The sequence below is a fragment of the Camelus bactrianus genome, chromosome 1 (genome assembly GCF_048773025.1).
Source record: "Camelus bactrianus isolate YW-2024 breed Bactrian camel chromosome 1, ASM4877302v1, whole genome shotgun sequence".
NCBI lineage: Eukaryota > Metazoa > Chordata > Mammalia > Artiodactyla > Camelidae > Camelus > Camelus bactrianus.
The window spans coordinates 103,520,752-103,546,011 of NC_133539.1; the positions used below are offsets into that span (position 1 = coordinate 103,520,752).

The following is a 25,260-nucleotide window of genomic DNA, read 5'->3' on the forward strand; positions in this document are numbered from 1 at the left end:
ATATGACTTTATTTCTATGTCTTTTTCTTTGCATTGGCAAGGACCTCCAGGATATATTGACTGGAAGGGATGACTGCAAACATTTTTTTCTCATTCCTAATCTTGGAACAAAAGCTTTCAGCATTTTACTATTTAGTATGAATTTGTAGTAGGTTTTCTTTAGATATCCTTTATCAAATTGAGGACAATCTCTACTTTTCCTAGTTTGCTGGCTTTTTATGAGTGGATGTTGACTTTATCCGACACATTTTCTGTACCGATTATCTAGGTATGACAGCCTACTTGGGTTGTAAGACATCTTAAATTCATTGCTTGCTATCTTTTGTTGATTTGGAAAATTTCTCAGCCATTATCTTCAAATGTAATTTCTGCTCCATTCTCCTTATCTTCTTTCATTTTGAAAGTCTGATTACATGTATGTTAAATCTTCTGACTCAATCTTTTTTGTGTCTCACTCTGTCTTACATATTTTCCATTCTTTGGTTTCTATGGACTTTATTCTGGATGTTTTTTTCTAACCTGTCTTCCAAATCTATTATTATCTCTTCATTTGTGTCTTATGTGCTATTATTAAAACCCATCCACTAAGTTCTTAATTTTTTAGTTCTAGAATTTTTTTTCTTCTTCACATAATTAGCATGGTATTTTAAAAGTCCATGATGATTCATTCTGATATCCGTAACCCTTGTGGACTGTCTCTTCTTTTTTTGTTGTTTTTTCACGATGGCCTCTTATTTCCTCCCATGTGTGGTTATTTAATTTTTTTTAAATTTTAAACCACTTTATTGAGGTATAACTATTGCCATACAAAATGCTGTGCACATTTAATGTATACAACTTTATGAGTTTGGTGAACCTGGTTACTTATTTGTATGTGTGTATGTATCTGTATGAATTAGACATTGTATTTGTGAAACTGTGTGTAGAAATTATGAGAACCTTAATATATCTTGCTCTGGATAGGATTTATGTATGTTTCTTCCATTCTTCTAGGCACCAGGATTATCTAAATCCTGTTTAATGACTGAGATGATTCAAAGCTGAGTTGCAGTTCCTGTAAGAGCCCATCCTTCTAGCTTACCCTCTTCTAGGGTATAGCCATTTGGAATCCTCACCCAGCGTGAGGAGGATTGCCCTTGGTCCTCCTGCCTTAGAAAGCCCTGGTGTCTACAATGTGTCCCCTTAGCTTCACAAGAGGGCCTGACTTTCAAGTAGGTTCTGAAAGAACAAGTGAACTTACTACCTGGCAGCATTGTTGCTACTTGCTGAAATATGGATTAACCTTTGTTTAATCTGGAACAAATTTTAGAATCATAATTTCTAAATTTAAGAAGAGTTTGAAATACTAATACTGCTTTAAGTACTCTATATTTAAGTGGTATAACACTTGGCATCTGTAAAATACTTGCTGTACAAATGACCTGTTTTTGGAACTCATGTCATCTGTTTTCATTTTATTGATCCTTTCTACTATTAAAATATAATTTAACCTTAAATGTCTCCATTTGCTGAACTTTTTACCTCATTTATACCTCATTTATATAACAAGCTTTTTTTTTTTTTTAACATCTGCTATTCATATAGCAGGATCCCTGCTAGGTGTTGGAGTTATAAGTGCAATCTAGTTCCTGCTCTTAATGAGCTTACGGAAGTAAAGATGCTTTGCGAGAATGACTGTATGGAAGATACCCATAGGGGGCTGGGTTGGGTGTATCCAGGAAATGCTAGTCTTGAAGGATAAATAAGAGTTGGAGAGATGATAAAGTATGATTTAGGGAATTGTTTTCCTGTAAGTTAATATTCCTTTACAAGCATTTCAATTTCTTTATTAGGTAGTTTAAAGAAGTTCTCATTCGTTTGTTTCCTTTGGGAATATTTTTCTGCAATATGCCAGATAGTAACATTTTAGGCTTTGAAGGTCATGAGGATTCTGTCACAAATACTCTGTCATTTTAGCATGAAAGTAGTGATAAGTAATACATAAAGAAATGTGTGTTTGTGTTTCAATAACCCTTTACTTAAGGACATAGAAATTTAAATTTTATATACTCTTCATGTGTCACAAAGTATTCTTTTTCCTTTCTTTTTTCTTTTGACCGTTATAAAATTTAAAACGTTGGTGTTGGATTTGACCTGTGAGCCATAGTCTGCCATCCTCTGTTTTAAACTTTTTATATTTAGACATATTTTTATCTAAACTAAAAAACTGATACACTTCATTTTTTTCATCACAAAAGTGAACATGCTTGGTGTAAAACTAAAGCCTTTCATCCCCTGTAGTAATTGCCTAGAACCGTTTGGGGTAAATTCTAGAAATTATTTCCCTATGTATGTATTAATTTTTATTTAAAAATGGGATTGTATTGTATTTAGTGGTTGACACGTAATCACGCACTTAATAATTTAGCATTTTTGAACTGAATTTGTGCTGTTGTGTTTTCAAGGTGCAAAAGGCGATTGAAGAGGACAACTGCTGCTTTGGGACTGTTGACACCTGGTTGTTACATAAGCTCACAAAAGGTAAAGATGGTGTGATAGATCTGTCTCAAGTAACTGGAATTTAACTGATAGAAATGATTCATGTAAAAAAAGTGGATGTCTTAAACTCTTCCCCCCGCCCCACGCCCCCTTATCCCAGACATACTGTTTTTTGGTACCCTAGTAACTTCATGTTGTAGTAAAGCTAGATTAATTTCAGATTTGTTGAAGAGAAAGGTGATTTTAAAGTTGCGATGAAACCTCCAATATAAGACTGAGGAACAGTCTTAAATTCAAGAGTGGTTAGACTTGAGTTCAGTTCCAAGCCTGCCACTTTAGGTGATCACATTGCTTCTCTGAGCCCCTTTCCTCGTCTTTAAACTGGGAATCATGGTGTGACACTGGACATGAAAGTTCTTCTGTAAAGTATTAAAGTTCAGAAAGATTAAGTGGGAAATTGCTTTGGAGACTTGGCACTGGAAATACACATTTTGGAATGAATTTGAGGGCAGTCAAAGGGTCAAGATTATAAACTAGGGACAGGCGTTGGCTTACGCTACCTGATAACAAATAGATCATTTCCAATGTAAATTTAGGTTCTGAATTTGCCACGGATTTTTCAAATGCCAGTACAACTGGACTTTTCGACCCATATGAGGTAAACTTTGTTTTCTTTCTTTTTGAATCACCAATTTTATGTAATTTAGCTTGGATTCTGATGCCATGTTTTTCTCCTCAGATGTGTTGGAGCAAGTTCATCACCTCCCTGCTTTCCATCCCGCTCTCTCTCCTGCCTCCCGTGAGGGATACGAGGTAAAAATAAAAATCAGATATAGAAACCAACAAAACTGTCCCTGAATTCACTTTGTCTTTGTGGGGACAAGCATTTTATCACATTTGTGAAATGCCTATGTATGTGTTCATTATGTAACTTTTTGGCCTATGCTGAAAACAGTTTGCTAAACTTTAGGATTATATTTCTAGAGCTATAACTTACTTTTTCATCAATTTTATTTGAAGCTACAATTTTGGATCAGTGGATGAAGAGGTATTTGGTGTGCCTATACCAATAGTGGCCTTGGTAAGTAGAAGACTTGAGGGTTTCTCCTTGTACAGTGTAAACTAAATGCATAGTTGGGATTAGATTTAAGGATCACGAAAGATCCTTGCAGAATGAAGTTAAAGTTTTTTTCTTTTCTTTTTTTTTTCAAGTTAAAGGGCCCTGGATAGAATCAGAAGCATTCTCTATATTCTGGAAAGGGGACCACTGGGCCAGTCTTCTATTGTGGACATACTTTATAACCTTTTCTGAATTCTCTATATATTGTTTTTCAGAAAACTGCATTAAATTTTTTTAACATGTTGTATTCTGAATAATGCATGGTTTATACTTGAGACAAAAGACAGTGATAGGGCCAGTGCTTAGTTTATATTTGATATAGTGTAATGATAAACTGTGATGGGGCAATTAAAGTCAAGAAGAAATATATTTTGAGAGGGGAGGATGTAGCTTAAGTGGTAGAGCACATGCTTAGCATACACAGGGTTCTGGGTTCAACTCCCAGTACCTCCTATGAAAAAATAAATACATAAACCCAATCCGCCCCCTAGCCGAGAAAAAAAAAAAAGAAATGTATTTGCATTATATAAAATCCTTAGTCAGCATTTACTTAGCCAGTAGAGAATCTGTGGGAGAGTAAAAAATTTGCTGTTTCTAGTTTTTTGAGGTTCCTTTCTTGATTAGACTTCTGTCTGGCTGAATGAGAGAGTCAGAACTTGGAGAATCCCATGGATTCTACCACCTGATTGAGAGGCTGAATAGAAACTCAAACCTTGCCTTTGATTTCGTGTAAGAGATGTAGAGCATCTGTCTCTAGATAGATGATCAACCACGGTAGGTGGACAAGTCAGGTGAGGGGAGAGGAATTTAATTACCATGTTACAAATTCCTGGAGAGGATCAGTCTTACTCAACTCTGGGTAGGCTCAGGTTTAGTTTAAGGTTTGGCTGGAAGAATTATAGGTTAGTGAGAGAGTGTTCTTCAGATGAGTTTTAGTCCTTAAAATACTGCTAATAACATGTAATTATATGAACAAAATGTTACAATTTTTTAACAAGAGTGTATGGTTGGCAAATGTATGGTTTTAACCTACATCTACTTACAGTTAATCACACACTTATCACTCTTATTAAAAGAAATTTGTGTGGTCAGTTATTTTGAATGAAATTATAATGAATGAAAGCGCTGACAAGTTGAAAACGAATAATCTTAGTTGTTTTTTTTTTCTTGCACAAATTTTATTCTAACCTTTATTTCTAATATTATTATGATACTTAAAAGTCATGAAGTGGGTTCCCTGTTAAAAATCCCAGAGACACGTTAGTTATCCACATAATGTTAGTTCTGGAGAGACTCCTATGGTATAGTTGTTGCTCTCTGTTCTCACCAGTGATTTTTTTTTTTAAAGGAAAGAAAATGTTGAACAATGAGAATACAATAAGTAAGACAGTGGGGTACAGTGAAATGGACTATGCTAAGGGCCCAAAGGTTTTATTTGAATGTTTTTGGCAGGTTGCTGACCAGCAATCAGCCATGTTTGGAGAATGCTGCTTTCAGACAGGAGACGTGAAGTTAACCATGGGAACTGGGACATTTTTGGATATTAATACTGGAAGTAACCCTCAGCAGAGTGTTGGAGGTAAGTAGTTAGAATTTGTCCTACTTATTATAAAATAACACTTTTTTTCACATTTAACTTTTGTGACACTATTTTCCCATTTTATATTAAGAATATTCTAACAGTTTTCATTATTATTCTTAGAGACAGTCAATCGCCATTTCCTTTTTTTCTTTAAATTAAAAGCATTTAAAAAATGAGAAAGATTTTATAGAAAAATTCAGAAAGGTTAGGCTATTTTGATCAGCTTTCCAAATATTTACCTATAATACTTGCTATATTTATTTAGAATATCTTTCTGGGCCTCTAAAATTTATTTTATGTGTTATAAATTATTCTTCTTTTTGTGAATTTTTTTAGGGGTGGTACTTCTCAACTAGTGATCCATGCAATTTAGAGTTTTAATGACAATTGCTTGGAATTTGCTCTCCCTAATAGAGGAAATCCTGTAATGTACAAACCAGGAAATTTAGATTGTGTAACTACACCCAGGAGGGCTGGAGGCTCTCCGTCTGAGCCCTGGTCCCCTAACATGGCTACTAAATCTTTTTAAATTTTTTTCCTACCTGTCATCCCTCCTAAAGTTCTTCCTTTTTACCTAAGTAGGAAAATGGAAGCTAGAAAATGTTCATCATTGTTTCTATTTAGGAACTGTTTAGAAACTACAGATAATGCAATAGCATAGTTAGTTCTCTAGAAAATCAATCTCATAATAACCTTTAATTTCTCAATTAAAATAGTTTCTTTGTTTGTAGAGACATAGATATGCTTATAGCTAATAAAAGCTAATATTTATTATTCATATTATATGCCAGGCACTGCACTAAGTTCTTTTTATGTATTAATTCAGTTTATTCTTACAGGAGCTCTCTCTCTCTCTTTTTTTTTTTTTTAATTTTTATTTTTTTACAGTTGAGGAAACAGGCTAAGAGGTTAGAAACCTATAAGAACACAGCTAGAAACGTGGTAGGGCTGGGATGAGAACTCAGGCAGCGTGACCTTAGAGCCATGTTGCTACAAATTGTTCCATCATAGACGTCTCTGTAATGAATTTGCTATTTACCATATGACTTATATTGTTTATTTGTTTTTAAGGCTTTTATCCATTAATTGGGTGGAAGATTGGGCAAGAAGTTGTATGCTTAGCTGAAAGCAACGCAGGAGACACTGGCACTGCCATAGAATGGGCTCAACACTTAGGTAAGTCGTCCTTTAAACAGATTTCACAGGCCAGACTCAAGAATCACACAGGATCACAGATAAGCAGGGAATGAACAGATCATTCAGATGAAAACCAAAATAAAATGGCACAAGCTAGAAGAAAATATAAGATGTTATTTTTATGACATTGAGATAGTGAAAGGCTAGGCATTAAAGCCAGGTACTATAAAGAAAAAGAATAGCTGTAAGTATTTAAAATATTAGCATGTGTAGGGAGGGAGATGCTGTAGCAAAGTTAAAAGAGAAACTGGTGAAGCCATGTTAGAAAAATTAATAAGGATGACTCCCAAAATGGATAAAGGACAGAAAAATAGGTATTTTATAAATCAAATGACTATTAACATTTGAATTATCTGTCTATAGGTCTCTATGGAAAATTTTTTTAAGTCTTTATTTCATTTGTTTTTGAAGATATTTTAACTTGATATAGTATTCTAGGTTGACAACTTTTTTTGTTTGTTTGTTTTTGTTTATCTTGGTGGGGAGGGGATTAGGTTTATTTATTTATTTATGTCTAGAGGAGGTACTGGGGATTGAACCCAGGACCTCATGCATGCTAAGCATGTGCTCTACCCCTTGAGCTATAACCTCCCCTCCAGGTCTCTATAGACATTGATATTACAAAGTCATAGTGTGAAAATCCTTAACAGTATGAATATAGGAGAAAATCATAGTGGTATCAGGCAATTAATGAGTAAAAAATGTTACACTATTTTGCTGAGAAAAAAATATGCTTCAAATTCAATAATCAAAGAAATATTCAAAAAATACACATTTTAAAACTGATGTCACCTGTCCTTGTCAGAGATCAGTTAGTTTAATGATGCTCACCACTGGTGGGCATGTAGAGAGAAAATCTTGTTTTCCATTGAGATGAATGTTAATTAGTATGGCCTCTTTGGAGGGCAGTTAGACAACATGTGTTATTTTGTAGAATGCAAACCCTTGGCCCTCAGGTCTATTCTTTGTTTCCTGAGAAAGTAATCATAAAGGCATGCAAAAGGCATGTTCGTATATAGGTGTTCAATATGGCCATTGGAAATAAGTTCCTGTCTCATAATAGAGCATTAAGTGAGTAAATGTCAGTGCATCCGTATAGTGGAACATTGTACAGTGACAGATAACAGTGTTGCCTGTCTTACTGCAACCACAGTTGCTGCAGTGGAAGAATAGCTTGTTTAATTTTGCTTTTTTACAAAAAGCTTTATTGAAATATAATTCACATGCCATATAACTCTCTTATTTAAAGGGTAAAATTTAGTATTTTTAAGTAGTTTCACAGGGTTGTGCAGCCATCACCACAATCTAATTTTAGAAAATTTTTGTTTCTCCTTAAAAGAAACCATCATACCCACTGGCAGGGACTCTTCTCTCCACCACCCCTAAGCTACCGTTAGTCTGCTTTCCATCTATGGATTTGCCTATTCTGGACAGTTTCTTATAGATGGAATCAAACAATATATGGTCTTTTGTAACTGGCTTCTCTCATTTCAGCAAACTGTTTTCAAGGTTCACCCACATTGTAGTGTATATCAGTACTTCATTTCTTTTTGTTGCTGAATAATTTCCCATTATACAGACATACTACAGTTTATTTATCCATTCATCAGTTGATGGACATCTGGGTTATTTCCACTTTGTGGCTATTGTGAATAATGAACAGCCTGTATATTACATAGCCGTATTTCATGCATGAGCTGTGTAATGTTACATACCAAAGTATTAACAGTCATTATTTCTGATAATTAAATTATGGAGAGGGTCGACTTTCTACTTTGCTAATATGAACTAAGCTGATTTGTTTAAAGACAAAGTAATTCCACTGGCAAATGCCAATCCATTTCTTCCTTTCTTCCTTTCTTCCTTTCTTTCTCTTTGTCTATAAGCCTGCACCCGCATTATAAGCTTAAGATTACTTATTTCAAAAAATGGTTATTTGGAAGCTTTTTACCGCTTAAAAGTCCCTTCTTCCTTAAATGTACTTTTAATTTTTTGGACCTGTATCTTTAGTTAACTCCAGATTATCAGAAGTAGAAAATATAGGTTGCATATTTCTTCTTTTTTAGTGATACCTTTTATTAATTTTATTCCTTCTCAAAAGACACAAAGAAAAAACAGAATAATTTCACATCATCATTAAAAAAAAACCATTCCCAAGTTTCATATGACATCATATATACAGTATCAGTGAAAATCACTTCCACTGCTTTGCTGAGTTGAGGCTCACTCACTGTGACTCTCAAATGATGAAAACTCTTTCCTGGGAGATGAAGCTAACTGACCCTGACCTAGAAAAGTGATGTAGTTTCCGGTAGAGGCACAAGTCCCTCCTGAAGGCTAATTTCACCTCTGGTAGGAACTAGGACCATTGGTCTAACTGGAGTGAGAGAGAATTGGGTTGAATTATTTAATTTAAAATTTCAGTCATTGGCAGAACTAAACATTACTGTCATATATCTGTCTGAAATCCATATAAAAAGTCGGTTTTTGGACTTAGAAATTATCATATTAAGTGAAGTAAGTCCGACAGAGAAAGAAATATCATATGATATCACTTATATGTGGAATCTAAGAAATGACACAAATGAACTTATTTACAAAACAGAAACAGACTCACAGACATAGAAAACAAAGTTATGGTTACCAAATGGGGAGGATCAGGGTGGGATAAATTAGGACTTTGGAATTAGCAGATATACACTACTATTTATAAAATAAACAATAAGGTCCAACTATATAGCACAGGTAACTATATTCAATGTCTTGTAATAACATATAATGAAAAAGAATATATATATATATATATATATATATAACTGAATCACTGTGCTGTACACCAGAAACTAACACAACATTGTAAATCAACTCTACTTCAATTAAAAAAAAATCGACCTTTATTTGAATATATTCTTAGAATTCACTTTAGTGAGTATATTAAAGAAAATAACTAAATTACATTCAGGAGAAACACAGTGAGTGAGAGCCTGAGTAACTGTCATTTCCTTGAAGATATGTGATCTGAGCCTTTCTGTCTGTGTGTGACATGCTGGCTTGCTCTGCTCTGAATGGTGGCTTCCTTCCACCTCTTTACTGGGTTGAACAACTCAGGCTCAGGCGTAAAAGCTCTCTTAAACCAATTTCATCCTGATTTTTAGATTTATTTTCTTAACCTTTTCACACGGGCTAGTTCTCTCTCTTTTTTTTACCCCTGAGCCTCCTATGTTAACTGTCCCCTACAGGCTTTTCCTTTAATTTGGTCTGTTTCTGCTCCTCTTCACTCTTTGTTCTGTTTTGCTGTCTCAATCTTAGAAATATTTTTATGTCTTCCAGCTTTTATTCACCTAACAAGTAACTGAGTGTTGAGTACAAGCCTGGAACTATGCATGGTAGGAGACACCAGTGAGTAAGACAGACACTCCTGGCCCTCATAAGTCTAGCAGGAGGTTATAGTCTAGCAAGAAAGACATCTATTAAATGAATAATTGAAAAAAACAAAGGATTAGCAGATATATACTACTTAACACTAAGGATTTGTGTTAAGTGCCAGGAAGAAGTAGAATCAGTGATCTCTTTCTAAAGGAAGGGCTTTGTCTAGTGACAAAAAGGGCTTCTTTAAAGAAGTCATGTTTCAGGGGAGCCCTGAAGGAAGAATAGGGGTGGTGGGATAGGTGGGGAGGCTGTTGGCCAAGGAGCAGTCCACTCAGAGAGGACCAGTGAGGAAGGCCCCGAGCAGGGAGGAACATGACCCATTTAAAGAACTGAAAGAATGCCCTATTTCTTTTCTATAACTGAGACAGCTCCCATCTCTGTAGTCCTCCAGTAACATGGGTCCGGGGATGCCTTTTCCCCAGTGATACCACTTTTAACTGCTACTGCATGTCACATCTGCCGGCTCCAGGCAATCCCCATCAGACTTCCCTTATACATGTAGAATTACCCAGGACTCTTGTTTACTAGAAATAAAGGAAACTGATTTCTTCTCCCTGGGTATCTTCCCAGGAGAGATACAGCCTCATTAGAGGAGATGAGATAAACATTCTTTCATGTATGAACTAATGAGGTGGCGGTGAATAGTGACATGTTACTGCTAGTGAGTAGGGTCTTTGTTCATGACCTTGCCTCCCTCTTGCTTCCTGCTGGGATGACACACAGTAAGATGAGTACGGCTGTGGCTGGAATGGAGCCCAAACATGAATGAAGTAGACTGCAGGCGCAGGGTCTGTGCAAGGCACCAACTGAGTATTACTGGTGAAAATGTTAGAGGCTGGTGAGGACCCTGATATGCTATGGATGGAGGTTGATGAGTCAGGAGAAAATCCCATCAGCATGTGGAGAAGGAAGAGCTGGGTCTGCCCATCCCTGGGAGAGAGCCTGCTAACAGTGGACGTCAGGACCAGTTGATCTGAACTGCTCCTCTTCCAGGCTGGGGCAAGAGGTCTAATCTTTCTCATACTTTAATAAACCCGAGGCGGAAGGGAAATAGCTCATGGTAGAGAGTATGCCTAGCATGCGTAGCACGCACGAGGTCCTGGGTTCAATCCCCAGTACCTACATTAAAAAGAAAGAAAAAAGAAACCCAAGAGCCAAGGGTGTTCACTCCCTTACTGCTCACTACCTGCTGAACCCCTCAGCCTGACCTGAAAGAGCACAATGTGTTTTAAGAATACGCAGCACCTTGGAGGAGGGTGACCAGTTCAATAAACCACAACAGGCAGCTCCCACAGAGGCAGATCTCATGGAAGAAACAGAAGATTACAATAACAGCAACAAAAAGGAAACAATAAATGGATAAAAGAAAATGTTGCATGGAAATGTTGGGAAAGTATAAAAAGTTTCAAAGAGCAAAAACCATGACATATAAAATGAAAAAAAATTAATAAAATGTAAAATGGACAGTGCTAACAGTTCAAATAGGAATCAGGAAGAATTTAAAAACAGAAAGGAATAAAAAATAGAAAAGGAAACTGAAAGGTAAGCAATACAGAGGGAAGACCAGAGGAAAAAAAATGTGACTAAAAATCTCTACCTAGATGGGTGAGAAATAACATCACAGTGTGTGAATGACGTTTCTCTTATTATGAGTGAAGTTGAACTTCTTTTCCTATATTTAAGAAAAAAATATTATTCAAAATCAACTTTATTGTGGTTTAATTTGTATATAATTAGTCACCTATTTTAAGGATTCATTCAGTGAGTTTTGACCAAGTAGATACTGACATATAAAAATGTACAGTTATCGCTATAATCAATTTATTCATATCTGAATCTACAGCTGTAGGTTTATAGTGGTTGTTTTTGGTTTGGTTTAGGTTGGGTTTTTGGTGTATAGTTCTACTAGTTTTAAGATCTGTATAGACTGAATAACCATCACCACGATCAGGACTGTAATTGATGTACTAAACACTTTGATCATCCCTCCAAATTACCTTGTGTCATTCCTTGGTAAATCCCTGCCCTGTTCTGATCTCTGGGAGCAGATCCAGTCTGTTCTCCATCCCTATGCTTTTACCTTTTCCACAGTATCATATAAATGGAATCATATAACCAGTTGAGATGGTGTCTTTTACCTAGCATATTACCTTTGAGATTCATGTTTTTGTATTTATCAATAGTTCATTTCATTTTATTGCTAAGCAATTTTCTGTTATGTGGATATATCACAATTTGTTCATCCATCCTCCCACAGAAAGACATGTGAATAAAGCTCCTATGAACAGTCATGTAGAGGTTTTTCTGTGAATGTAAGATTTCATCTTTCTAGGGTAGATACCTAAGAGTGGGATTGCTGGCTTATATAGACACAATTTCATACATGTCATATAAACACATACATAAATAACTATGTTTATTTTTTATTAAAAAAAACCAACCCAAACCTGCCAAACTGTTTTCCAGACTGGCTGTACCATTTTATGTTCTTAGCAACAATGTGCATGTTCATCTTGCTCCAGTGGTTGGTATTGTCTTTTTTCTTCTTCCTTTTCTGTAAGTCACTCTGATTGGTGTGTAATGTTATTTCATTTTGCTTTTAATTTGCATGCTCCTGATAGCTAATAATGTCAAACTACTTTCCATGTGCTCACTTTTCATCTGTGTATCTTTTTTGGTGAAGTATCCAAATCTTTTGTGTATTTTTTATTGGGTTTTCTTACTGATAAGTTTTAAGAGTTCTTTTTAAATTCTGAACACAGGTCCATTTTGGAATATATGATTTGCAAATATTTTTCCTTTGACTGTGCCTTATCTTTTCATATCATATCTTTTCATTCCTTAACTGTTTTTAAATTGGTAAAGTCTAATTTATCAATTTTTTGTTTTATGGATTGTATTTTGGGTTCTCTATCTAAGAACTATTTGCCAAATCAGACATAAAGATTTTTCTCCCATATTTTCTTCTACAAGTGTTGTAGTTTATGTTTTAGTTATACATTTAGCTATATAACCCATCTTTGTATAAAATGTGAGATTTAAGTTGAGGTTCTTTTTAAATTAAGTTTTTTTTGCATATAGATGTCCTTGAGCATTTCTTTTATAGTATGTTTGTTGGCAACAAATTCTCTTAATCATCCTTCAGTGGAGACTGTCTTTATTCCTGAGGGATAATTTTTGCTGGATGTCAAGTTCTGGGTCAACAGCTCTTTTCTTTTAGTACTTCCACTGTCTTTAGACTATCATCATTTGATGAGAAACCTATAGTTGTTTCAGTGTTTGTTCCCTAGTATGTAATCTGGCTACTTTCAAGACTTTTTCTTTGCCTTTGGTTGTCAGTTTTCAGTTTTATTATGGTGTGGCTGTGCATGAATTTCTTTGTGTTCATGCTGTTTGAGATTTGCAGAACATCTTTTTGGGGGGGGGTGGTAATTAGGTTTGTTTGTTTGTCTATTAATGGAGGTAATGGGGATTGAACCCAGGATCTTGTGTATGCTAAGCACACACTCTGCCAATTGAGCTACATACCCTCCCCTGCTGAACTTATTGAATCTATAGATTTATATCTTTCCTCCACTGTGGGAAATTTACAGTCATTTTTTTCCTTCACGTAGTTTTTCTGCAGTGCATTCTTTGTCCTTTCCTTCTGGGACTCAGTGACAGAAATGGGCCTTTTCTTATTGTCCCACTGACCCCTGAGGCTCTGTTTTCTCTTTCTTGCTCTCTCTCTTTCTCAGTTTTTTTTTTTTTTTCTTTCTTATTCAAGTCGAAAGAACCCCCCCACCCCCCCCACCCCCAAACAAACCAGGATAATTACTCCCTTTCTGTCCTATAGAGGCCCCTGGCTCCTATTTCTCAGGCCAGAGAGAGGGGGCTTCTTCAGAAGCTGCCCATTTTTGCACCTAGTATACAGACTCAAGTTTCAGGTTTCAGGTTGTCCCTGATCCTAGGCCAGGAGATACCAGAGAAAATAAAAAACAGGAAATTCGCTGCCAGTTTGGTGGTACTCAGAGTTCCCTGGTTGGACTGCTAGCTTGTTCTTTTGAGTCCTCAGATAACTTTTCTGTGTATTCCATCCCGGATTTTTAGTTGCACTCAGTGAGAGAGAGATAAGTCTGCTTACTTTAGAAGACTTTCCATCAATAAGCTCATTTGAGAACAGTTTAAGTGGAAGATTATTTAGAGAAATTCTTCAAGCACAGACAGAACAACCAGTAAAGAGTGTGAACAAACTAGATTTTCCCCCATTTCTTTGTCTGTTACAAAAAACTTTCCTAGGATCAGCCACCTAGTATATTTTCTAAATCTTGATTTAAAAATATAGACATTTGGGGGAGGGGAGGGTGTAGCTCAGTGGTAGAGCGCATGATTAGCGTACACAAGGTCATGGGTTCAATCCCCAGTGCCTCCATTAAATAAATAATAACAATAATAAATAAACCTAATTACCCCCCCAAAAAATATATAGACACTTGGATGTGATTTTTTTTAAGTATAGATTTCAAAAGCAGTGTTTTCTCTTTAATATTAGTTTTTGAAGTGCTAGATGTATTTTGATGTGTTACCTGGACATTTTGAACAAATGAATGTAACTTATGGATCTGATAACTCTCATTTTGAGTGAAATTTGTGATTATTATTAAGTGATCCTCATTCTCTTGTGTTTTAATCAGTCTTTTTTTGGGTGGCATGGTTATTAGGTTATTTATTTATTTATTTATTTATTTATTTATTTACTTACTTACTTACTTACTTACTTACTTACTTACTTACTTATTTAATGGAAATACTGGGATTGAACCCAGGACCTCATGCATGCTAAGCATGCACTCTACTACTGAGCTATACACTTCCCACTTGTGTTTTAACACAAGAGTTCCTTAAACTTCTTGTCTTGAGTTAATTCTTCATTATAATAACAAAGCATATAAGATATTAAAACCCTCTAATTAAGGCTGTGTAAAGCCAGCAGTACTTATTATGACCAGCTCCTGAGCTTTTTCATCTGATCTGTGCTGTCAGTTTCACAAATTTATTTTGGAGTCACAGACAAGACTATCCAAATGGCCAATGAAAAGGATTTCAACTTCATTAGTCAACAGAGAAATACAAATCAAGCCATCATGCAATACCACCAAATAGCTAAAATGGAAAACACAGGAAGTATCAGTTGTTGGAAAGAATATGGGATAACTGGAACTCTCATATTGCTAGCAGGAGCCCTCAATTGGTAAAAAATTACTTTGGAAAATGATTTGGCAGTATTTGCTAAAGCTAGTTCTAAGTATGAAGACCCTAGGACTAGCAATTCCACCCCTTGGTATATAGCAAACAGAAATGTATACATATGCTTTCCAAAAAGAATGTACATGAATGTTCACAGTGGCCTATTTATATTAGCCAAAAACAGGAAACTACCCATATGCATATCAGATGTAGAATAGTTGAATGAATTGTGCGTGTGGAGAGTGGATTACCATACCGGCATGAGAATGAGTGAGTACAACTGCTTGTAACAAAATGGATGGATCTCACAGGCATGTTGTCGAACAAAAGAAGTTGGTATCTTGATCTGAGTGTTGGTTACCTGGGTGTATTCACACTGTGAAAAAGTCATCCAGCTGTACACTCCTAGGATTTGTGCATCTTCCTGTATGTAGATTAAATACTTAACTAAAAAAAAAGAAGTATACTAAATGAAATAGGTCTTGATTTTTTTTGTTTTATAAAGATTGGCTTTTAGTATATCTGTTTGTTACTGGCCCCTTATTGAACTCATTGATGGTGTAGTTTTTCAGTTGACTCTCTTGGCAGTATTAGGTAGATGATCTCTTCATCAGAGAACTAGAATGGGTGTTATCTACAGGAGAATAAATTTTTTAATGCCAGAAAACACTTAGAACTGATTTTTAAACAGCCCAAATATCTTTAAAAGGAAAAAGTAAGGGCTGCTGCACACAGAGCCCATCTAAGAGGGTCTTCTGTCTCCCTTCCATGGGCCGTAAATCTCTGCAGTGGGGAACCCGGGTAGCACTAGAGCAGACTGGCCTTTGTGTTGACCCTTTTAAGTGAGCAACCTTTCAAATTATATTCATAACAAATGTTGATGCATGTAAATACAAGTTATATAACATAATTCTGTTTGTCCCTCCCCAACCCCTTCGTTTTGTTTTAGAGTTTTTTTGTTGTTGTTTGTTTTTGTTTTTGCAGATCTGTTCACAGATGCTGCTGAAACTGAAAAAATGGCCAGAAGTTTGGAAGATTCTGAAGGAGTTTATTTTGTTCCATCTTTTAGTGGATTGCAGGTATTTTTTAAAAAGCGTTAATGGCAATTACAAACATTTCTCTCTTCATACTCACACCCAAATTTATGTGTCTGCCATTCCCTTTATCTGAAATGTGGGCGCTGGAAAGAACTAAGGTTAAAGTGGCATTCTAGGGCCGAGAAGCTGTGCTTTGACCTAGCATGAGTTCCATGAGAGGGCAGAGCAAATTCAGTCGGCTGCTTCTGTTCAGAACTCCTCTGTGGAAACTAAAAGTTGGCAGGTTTATTATAAAACTTTTACATAAGACCCATGGTTTCTTTATCATAACCAAAAATAGCCATTTCCCACTGGGGGAAAATACATTAGCAAATTGACATTCTTTGCTTAGAGGAGGTATACCACTGAAAATTAGAAAAATAACATTAAGGTATATACACACATATGTTTATGTGTGTATTTTGCAGTTATTTGTAGCTTTCATTAACTTTTAAAAAAAAAAATCAGAATTTCTTTAACTGTTGTGGTGTGGAATATTGGTTACTTTGCCTAACTAAAAAGTGCACCCTGTCGGGGAGGGTGTAGCTCAGCAGTAGAGTGCATGCTTAGCAGGCACAAGGTCCTGGGCTCAGTCCCCAGTACCTTCACTAAAAATAAAATTAAATTAAAAATTAATTTAAAAATACGTAAAGAAACCTAATTACCTATTCCCCCAAAACAAAACAAAAAAGTGAACCCGGTCTTGTAATAACCTTTAATTACAAAGAATATAAAACCAAATATATGTGTGTATATATATATATATATATATATATATATATATATATATATATACACACACACACATGGCTGGGACATGTGCTGTACACCAGAAATTGACACATTGTAACTGACTTTACTTCAATTAAAAAAAAATTAATTGGTTTTGGAAAAACTCTCAGATTGAGCAATAAATCGAAAAAAAAAGTGAACCCAATAAAAGATTTGATTTTGTAATATTTAACTTTGTATTTAATTGAAAGATCTTTAATACTGCCTTCAATTTTAGCATATTGTTATGAAGACTCTTAAAATCTACTTTCAGTAAATCAGCTATATTTCAATTTAAATTAAAAAAAATAAAAAATAAAATCTGTTTTTAGGTATATTATTATGAACAGAATCCCCCCCTTTTTGGAATTAGTTCTTTTAATTTTCCTCCAAGTTTTTTTTCTTTCGAAAAATAAAAATTTACCTTCTGTCTAGTCCATTCCATACTCAGGCAATCAGTTACAACAAATTCAAAATTTGAGAGTTTAGGTAATAGGATGTAGAACCCAATGAGAAAGAAATAGATCAGGTGTTTTAAATCTCTAAAAATACCAGATTTTCAATCTAGGCTTTAAAATGAGCATTCTTTTAATATCTTTAATAATCTCCTTCTATGTACTTTTTTCTAAGGACTAAAAGTTTATAAACTACGTGTAGAGATTGCATTGCATCCTCTTCAGGGTGACGTGAGGCAACTAAATAGCACCCATGATAAGACAAGGAGAAAAGAATATTTGTCTGATTGAGGTTTAAGGACGAAGGTTAGGTGAATAGTTGTCATCAGCAAAGGTAGAGTTTAATTAGGTTCCTATGGATTCTTCTTTTTATGAAAACTGTGCTGGGGGAACCTAGTAGTGACTTTACCCTGGCAACTCTGCTTTTAACTTCTCTACCAGCTCATATGCCTGTAAAAATAATATAAAATATCTGATAAAGGAACCCAGAGTATTGCTAAAGTCCAAAAAGTTAGACAGGACTGTCACAGATGTGGTTTTTAATGCCATGTTGATAACGATATGTCCCTGTCCTGCCATGATTGCACCCTGGCAGTATGTTGAGGTTGGGTGGGGTGGTGGAGGACCGCAGGCCTGTCATTTCCTGGTGTGAAATGAAACTCTTAACTGGAAACTGAAAGTGAACTCAGACAACAATAGTGTGTTGATACTAAGCTGTTTGGAAAACAGTGGGGAGGATCACCTATGAGCAGCCAATGTCAACAACTAGAGAACGTGCAGGCTAGGAGAATGGCAGGAAGGAAGGATCCAGCATCTGTGACACTGCCTTTCATGTTAGAACCTTGTTACAGCCGTGGCTCATGGCGGGCAGGATGCCTCAGGCTCCTAACAGCCTATTTCTCAAGGGCATCAGCTGAGGAAGGGGCATGGGAGGAACTTTGAGGAGAGGGGGAATGCGGGGACAGCCACTGCAGGGAATGGCAGAGGGCTGGTCTGCAGCGTGGGAGCAGTACATGGGACTGCATCAGTTAGTGCGGCTGTTGTGGCGTTTGTCTGGCAGGGCGGGTGGATTGGGAAGGGGATACTAGCGTAGAGCATCCGTGACAGGTATCGGAAGCAGGAATCGGCGATCGTTCACCTGACGTTAAAGTTTCTGTGATGACGGCCGTAGTAGGAGGGACAGGACAGGCAGCCAAGTGCCAGTCTTCAGAGCTTGAGGAGTCATGCTCCAATGAGGGTTCTTGGGTTTGCAAGGAACAGGCTTGTTTAAGCCATTCCTGAGAGGAGCTGGCTGTTCACATCCTCCTGAGCATCTGGGATGGAAAGGGATGCTCTGTACTGACTGTACGGTTCTGTGTTCCTCTTTGTGGTTTCTGCTTCTCTGTGGGTGTGCTTTCCTCTTCTCCTTACCAGCTTTGCTCTGTGTCCTTTCGTCCTCATAATTTCGAATCGTCATGATTTTCCTTAACCTTCCTCCTTGTCACAATTTGGAAGTAGGCACAGACTTCTTCCACCTTGTGCGTCCTTTTAGCACGGGTGCCCTCTGAGGTCTTTCCTGGTTCAGATTTCCAGGGGAGGGAATCTGATTGGACCACCTTGTCTTTTCAAGCTTTGAATAGCCTTTGAGTCAGCTGTGCTCACCCCTCCTTACGGTTGAGATGGTGGCAGTGGGACTAGAGCATGAAACAGGGCTACTTTAGACAAGGATTGAAGCAGTTTCCTGAGAACCCCTTCCTCCTTGGCCAGCAAATACTGTGAACTCCTCCTCTAGCTCTGTGGTACGTCTGCACCATGGAAGGGCAAAGGGAGATAAAGCATGATGTGGATGTGGACTGACATGTCTGCTGACAGTAGATGCATAGTGACCACTTGTGGTCAGGGAAGGCTTGCACAGTGTCCTTCTGGTCCTTGTGGTATGCAAGCCTGGGGACCCTCCACTGAATAGCGACAGCTGAAGTCATTTGCCCAGCACAGAGCCAAGTTTGTTATAGCAACTAACCACAAAATAAGTGCAGAGACTGTCTCAGGGTGGTTTGAGGGTTAGGGGAGTTTATTTACAATAGAAGGAAATGTTCAGAAGGCATAGTGAAAGCATTATGAAGACAGTGAGTAGTAGTGGGAAGGGTTTGGGTGAAAAATAACAGTAAAATAAAAATTGGAGTGGCAGATAACCTGTGAATATGGACTAATGTCTCAGGCACTGTCCTAAATTCTTTACAAATGCGTTGTCTCATTCAGTCTTCTGTAACCCAACAAAAGTAGAAGGTAACTCTTTTCATCCCATTGTGAAGCTGAAGAAACTGAGCTTTGGAGCTGTTATATCACTTGCCCTGTGTCACACAGATAGTGAGCAGCAGGGCTGGACTCTGGAGTCCAGATCCTTAACAGCTCTGCTGTATTGTTTCATGGTATAGCATAAAATATTCTGATGATGGGGATACACAGTTGGAGCCAGAGGAACTTACGTTTAGGGTCTAGGACAAGAGGCACGGTGGCATTAATCATCCTGCAGGTCCCCAGTAGATTAGGCTGAGATTCCAGTGGGGACCAGGGCCAGGGGAGCAGGTAGTCTGTGCCCTGGGCCAGAGTCTGCTGGTTCTGCTCAAGGTGCCAAACAGAACTTTGCTGAGTCCTGCTGTTCCTAGCTGGTTGATGGTTCTGGGAAGGTCACTTGGTGGGGTTGGCAGTGACAGATTGGAGGTGTGGCTGGAGGCTGTCTGCCCTGGCAAGTTGTGACCAGGCCCTTAAAGGGATCTTGCCAGTGTTTTTCCTACCTTATCATCCCTGAGACTGGCTTGGGCTAACAAATGCAGGGACATTGTAACCTATAAAGAAATTTGTAGGTTTCTTCCATGGACTTTATCACCAACTCAAGTTGGCCTGTTACTATTGGTAAACTATGTTCATAGCTATTTGTACAAAAGTGATTTCAGTTCAATTATACCAGGATTTTATGTGGTATAAGTCATTTTTATGCAGAAAAACAAATTAGAGCACATTATTGGGAACTAATTGAACTGGCTTAGTCTGACCCATCTTTGTTTTACAGTGTTTTACACTTGGAATACCTTTTGGTATGTTTACTGTCTAAGTCAGTTTTTCCTAAGTGAATCACCAAAAGGTGTTCATAAATTTGAAAAATTACTAAGATAAAATCACAATGGGAGGAAAATCATGGCTACTGTAAAGATAAGATATAACGGAGAAGTTCTTCAGTTAAGACATTAGGGAAAGTATTGTTTGTTCATGGATTCACCAAGTGTGTGTTGCTCCCCTGTGAGGGGCCAGGTACAGCACTAGGCCCTGGAGACACACTGTAACCCGTCAGATGAGTTTCCACCAGCGATGCTAACAGCGCAGCGGGGAAAATAGAGTTTCAACAAACGATCACACAAATATATGTGATTATAAACTGGGGCACATGACATGATGGGAAGTTACAGGTTCCCAAAAATGTATAATGGCGGACCTTATCTAGACTATGGGGTTTGGAGTTTTCCCAGAGGAAGCTAAGGCAAGATTTGGGAGGGGAGTGGGGTTAACTAGGAGGAGGCGTGGTAGAAAGTTTTCCAGCTGAGGAGATGACGTGTCACAGCCCTGAAGCTCAAGGTACTTTTCCTGGGGACCATCATTTCCCGACAGCACTAGCATGTCCCTCTGCCATGACCTTATGTGAGTGTGTTGGAACTGTTCTGTGTTTCCTTGTGAGACAGCAGGCTCTGGCAGAGATCTCTGTGTCTCATCTCCATGTCCCAGAATCGTTTTGCATTTCCAGGGATGCAAAGATGAATACAAACTTCATCTGACGAACACATAATTCCAGCTCAAGATTATGGCCTTTTAAAAGCAGATGTCATACGGGGTTGCCTCTGATACTAGGCAATAAGACTAAAGAGAAGAGAGAATAGAATAAGAGAAATGGGGCAAGGGGAATAGCTCAGTGGTAGAGCGCATGCTTAGCATGCAAGAGGTCCTGGGTTCCAGTACCTCCGTTAAATAAGTAAATAAATAAATCTAATTATCTCCCCACCTCCCCCAAAAGAATAAGAGAAATAGAAGAGTTTAGTTTGAGAGTCTGTCACAATATTGAGTGTACGTTATGACACTGAGAAGCACCTTTTTTACAGTATAGTTTTATCTAAGTTTAACTGACATCCTCAGAAAACCACTCTACGTAGGAAATAATTTCAGTATAAATGCTTAACCGTTGGAGAAAGGAGGAAATACTAGCATTACTGTTCATTTCCCTCATATATAAAAGCAAGGCATTTCATGATTTGTTACTCTGGGCTTCAGTCCCTTTTCTTGGCATGGGCACAAACGAAAGATCCAGCTCAGTCCAATAACTGTGACTCAGCCTTGCTTGAGTTCTGTCGAAAAGTTACTCTAATAATTAACGTCATTTGGGGGCTGTCATTTATTCTAAAACTACTTATATCTAAATAAGCTATTTTTTTTTCTAACATGGCTTTGTGGTTTTTAAAATTTATTTTATTATTAATTGGTGGGGGTAGGTAAATTAGGTTTTTAACTGATTATTAATTAATTAATTAATTTTAATGGAGATACTAGGGATTGAACCCAGGACTGTGTGCATGCTAAGCACACACTCTATCACTGAGCTATACCCTCCCCCCCGTTTTTATTGTATGATATGTCTTCAAGTCTGTGGACATAATTTAGAACAATAATAATATATTCTTACTCTCTCACTTTAGGCTCCATTAAATGACCCGTGTGCATGTGCCTCTTTCATGGGTTTGAAGCCTTCCACCACTAAATACCATCTTGTACGAGCAATATTGGAGTCAATAGCTTTCAGGTACCAGAACCTGCCCTTAAACTGCCCCCTTCCCATACATTACTGCAGTTTCCTTTTATTAATTTCTATTAAACTAAATTAAGAAGTTTCTTAATTTTAACTATTAATATCTTTAGTTTGAATCATACTGTATATGAGATAATCTGTTCTTATTGCTAACTTCGTTACCATCTCTTTTTTCATATTTAATTTTTTATATCTGAAAAATGGAATGATTTTAAAGATATCCAGTTTCTTAAGCATAAAAGATTCAAAATTTGGACTTCCAAAGGTTTTTATATCATTATTCATGAAGGAGAATTCTAACTGTTAATGCTTCTGTTACACTCAAAGATTGACTCATCAAAATTATTCTTTATGTATATTTCCTGTAGTCTGGTTGTTATGGGGCAGGTGTAGCTTATTAAAGTTAAGAAGGCGGCTCTCATGAATGGAGCAAATGGAACAGTTGTAATGTTTAAAATAGTATTTTCTCTGATTACAAAACCATTATTTTTATATTTGATGATTTCTGTTACATGCTATTTATGGTGTGTCATATTAATAGCTACCTATTAAATGGATGCTTGCTTTAAATTTTCATTTGCAGGAATGGTAATAAATTACATTTAGTGCTAATATAACAGTTATGTTCTCTGATAGCCAGGTGAAAAGCAGGAGGCCTTGAGCCTCTTGTTTATTTGAGCACCTGTTACTGACTTTCAGTTAGCAAAAAATATTTCATTAATATTTTCTTTGGCATCTTTTTATAAATATCATGTAAATAAAACCACAGTTTTTATTATTCAAATTGGAGAGAACTATCATGGTTTGAATTGCCTCTAAATATCTTGTTGTTTTTTTTTTTTAACTAGAAACAAACAATTATTTGAGGTGATGCAGAAAGAGATCCATATTCCTGTAAGAAAAATACGGTATGTGAATTTTGTTTCTAACAGAGTTAATTAGAAAGTAGAATTAAGTGGCAGCTGCTCCTAGCATTTTCAGCATTATCATTATTCAGGATTTCAAAAAGAACTTACGCTTACGTCCTCTGCAGCAAAATACTTGGTCATAGGAATTTGGAGAGGAAGGAAAGCTAATTTTAGATTTATGGAAAATAAAGCACAGTGTGGAATTTGGGAGGGTCTTAACACCCTACATGTACTAGAAAAATCTTTAATATCTCTTTTTTTGGGTGTGTGGCTATCCTTTTAGCATGAAAGCATCAAATTTTCTTTGCTGGAATGTCCACATGAATTCTTATGTTAGCTTAGTTCACATGGCCTATTCTGAACTAGTCCCAGGACAAGCAGGGTAGGTGGGAAAATTGATGGCAGGAATAAGGAAAAATGTTTAAAGATTACCTAGTAAGGTCCTCTATCTTCAGATCAATGCTCAGTGATATAATTTTGAAATTAAAAAGTTAAACTTCTTGGGGAGGGTATAGCTTAAGTGGTAGAGTGCATGCTTAGCATGTACAAAGTCCTGGGTTCAATCCCCAACACCTCCCCTAAAAACAAATCAATAAATAAGTTAACCTAATTGCCTCTCCCCCCAAATAAAAAAATTTAAATATATAACTTAATTAATTTAAAAAAGTTAAACTTTAAAAATAAAATCAAGGATCTAAAAAAGATTGTGTGGCTCTTTTAAAAAGAATAATGTTTTCATGCTTTTGTTGCAGTAATTTATCTCAAATGCCTTGCTCCCCACAGGGCAGATGGAGGCGTTTGTAAGAACAGTTTTGTCATGCAGATGACTTCGGACCTGATTAATGAGACGATAGACAGACCGGTCCACGTTGATATGTCCTGCGTAGGTGCAGCTTCTCTAGCGGGCCTTGCTGTTGGTATGTGTGGATTTTACAAGAACAAGAGCAGTCTTGCAGACTGTCTCTTACAGATGGCATTTCACCTCCCAAATCACAAAAATATGGAGAGTGTCTGGAAAGCTTTGGAGGCCATTACACTCCATACACATAAGCACATCACTCACAGAATACTCTTGTGACCTCCTCTGTGGGCGGGACATGTTGCCTCTCTTCCATCCTTCAGTCAGAAGTATGAGGCCAGGAAAATTCATTCTCAGCTGCTCTGGTCTTTGGCAAGGGAATGTCTCTGGGTAAGCTGTCTGATTAGATAAGCTGGTCTTTGGTATGAGAAACCACTCCATTCTTTTATTTATTGAACATTTATTTGTTGAGCACTTGCTTTATTCCCAGTCAGTGCTGGGAATAAAGAGTTTACATGCCATAATCACTTGAGACTTGCTGCGTTGCCGTGCCGTGAGAGTCTCCAGTGGGAGCAATCAGACAAGTCAACCCATCATTATACTTGTGTGATAAATCCAGTGAACAGCCGTAGTATTAAGCAACTAGTAGTGTGAGCTTTCCCAGAGGAGACAACATGTCATTTAGTTTTGAAGAGGCTAGCAGACAACCAGATGACGAAAGGATAGAGGTGAGTGGTCCACTAGAGAGGGCAGCTCATTGCAAAGGTACTGCCCAGTTACAGTGCTGGTAGGATGAGAGCAAGACTTGAGGCTGGAGAGGTACATGAAGGTGTGGTTGTGGTGGCCTCGTAAAGAGGAGTTTGGACTTGATCTTGAATTCATTGAAAAGCTACAGAAGAATTTTAAGCCGGAGAGGGACATGGATAGATCTACATTGGAACAGATCACTTTGGCCATTGGTGACAGGATTAGTTGGGAGGGGATGTGATGTGGGGAGGCCAGTTAGAGGGCTCTGTAGGAAGCAAGATGGCGCTTGGGACACTGGGACTATTTTCACGTGTTCCTCTATGGAAGGGAGGAGTGTTTGTACAAAACAGGATATTTTTACCCTTAAAAGTTTAGGCTAATATTTAGCAATGAAAGTTACAGATCCAAAAAGCACAAAATCTTGATAAGTTCAGCTTTATTCTACTAAAAATCTGTTAACTTTGAATAAAATTGAAACAGTCACTCTCATTTATTCATTGATGTTTGATTAATTCAAGTTGAAGAAAATAACTTTTCCTTAAATAATCATTCCCATTTACAAATTTAAATCCCTTTGTGTGTGTCAACTCTTTTAATATAGTTGATTTATTTTTAATAATTTCACTTGTCTAACTGAGCCAACT

At 37.0% G+C, this 25,260-nt stretch overlaps 1 protein-coding gene across 2 annotated transcripts in view; it reads left to right on the forward strand.

Annotated features, from left to right (window-relative positions):
- The window catches only part of GK5 (glycerol kinase 5), a 59,575-nt gene that overhangs the window by 27,332 nt on the left and 6,983 nt on the right, over positions 1–25,260 (forward strand). Inside the window, exons 6-15 of one of the 2 annotated variants that reach the window (XM_010952252.3) lie at positions 2,445–2,520; positions 3,075–3,136; positions 3,218–3,291; positions 3,499–3,559; positions 5,051–5,177; positions 6,252–6,356; positions 16,017–16,111; positions 22,053–22,156; positions 23,011–23,070; positions 23,854–23,987. In XM_010952252.3, the coding sequence (XP_010950554.1) occupies positions 2,445–2,520; positions 3,075–3,136; positions 3,218–3,291; positions 3,499–3,559; positions 5,051–5,177; positions 6,252–6,356; positions 16,017–16,111; positions 22,053–22,156; positions 23,011–23,070; positions 23,854–23,987 (898 nt within the window). The remainder of the gene's footprint in view (positions 1–2,444; positions 2,521–3,074; positions 3,137–3,217; positions 3,292–3,498; positions 3,560–5,050; positions 5,178–6,251; positions 6,357–16,016; positions 16,112–22,052; positions 22,157–23,010; positions 23,071–23,853; positions 23,988–25,260) is intronic. The other variant, XM_045514696.2, reaches the window with a different exon arrangement.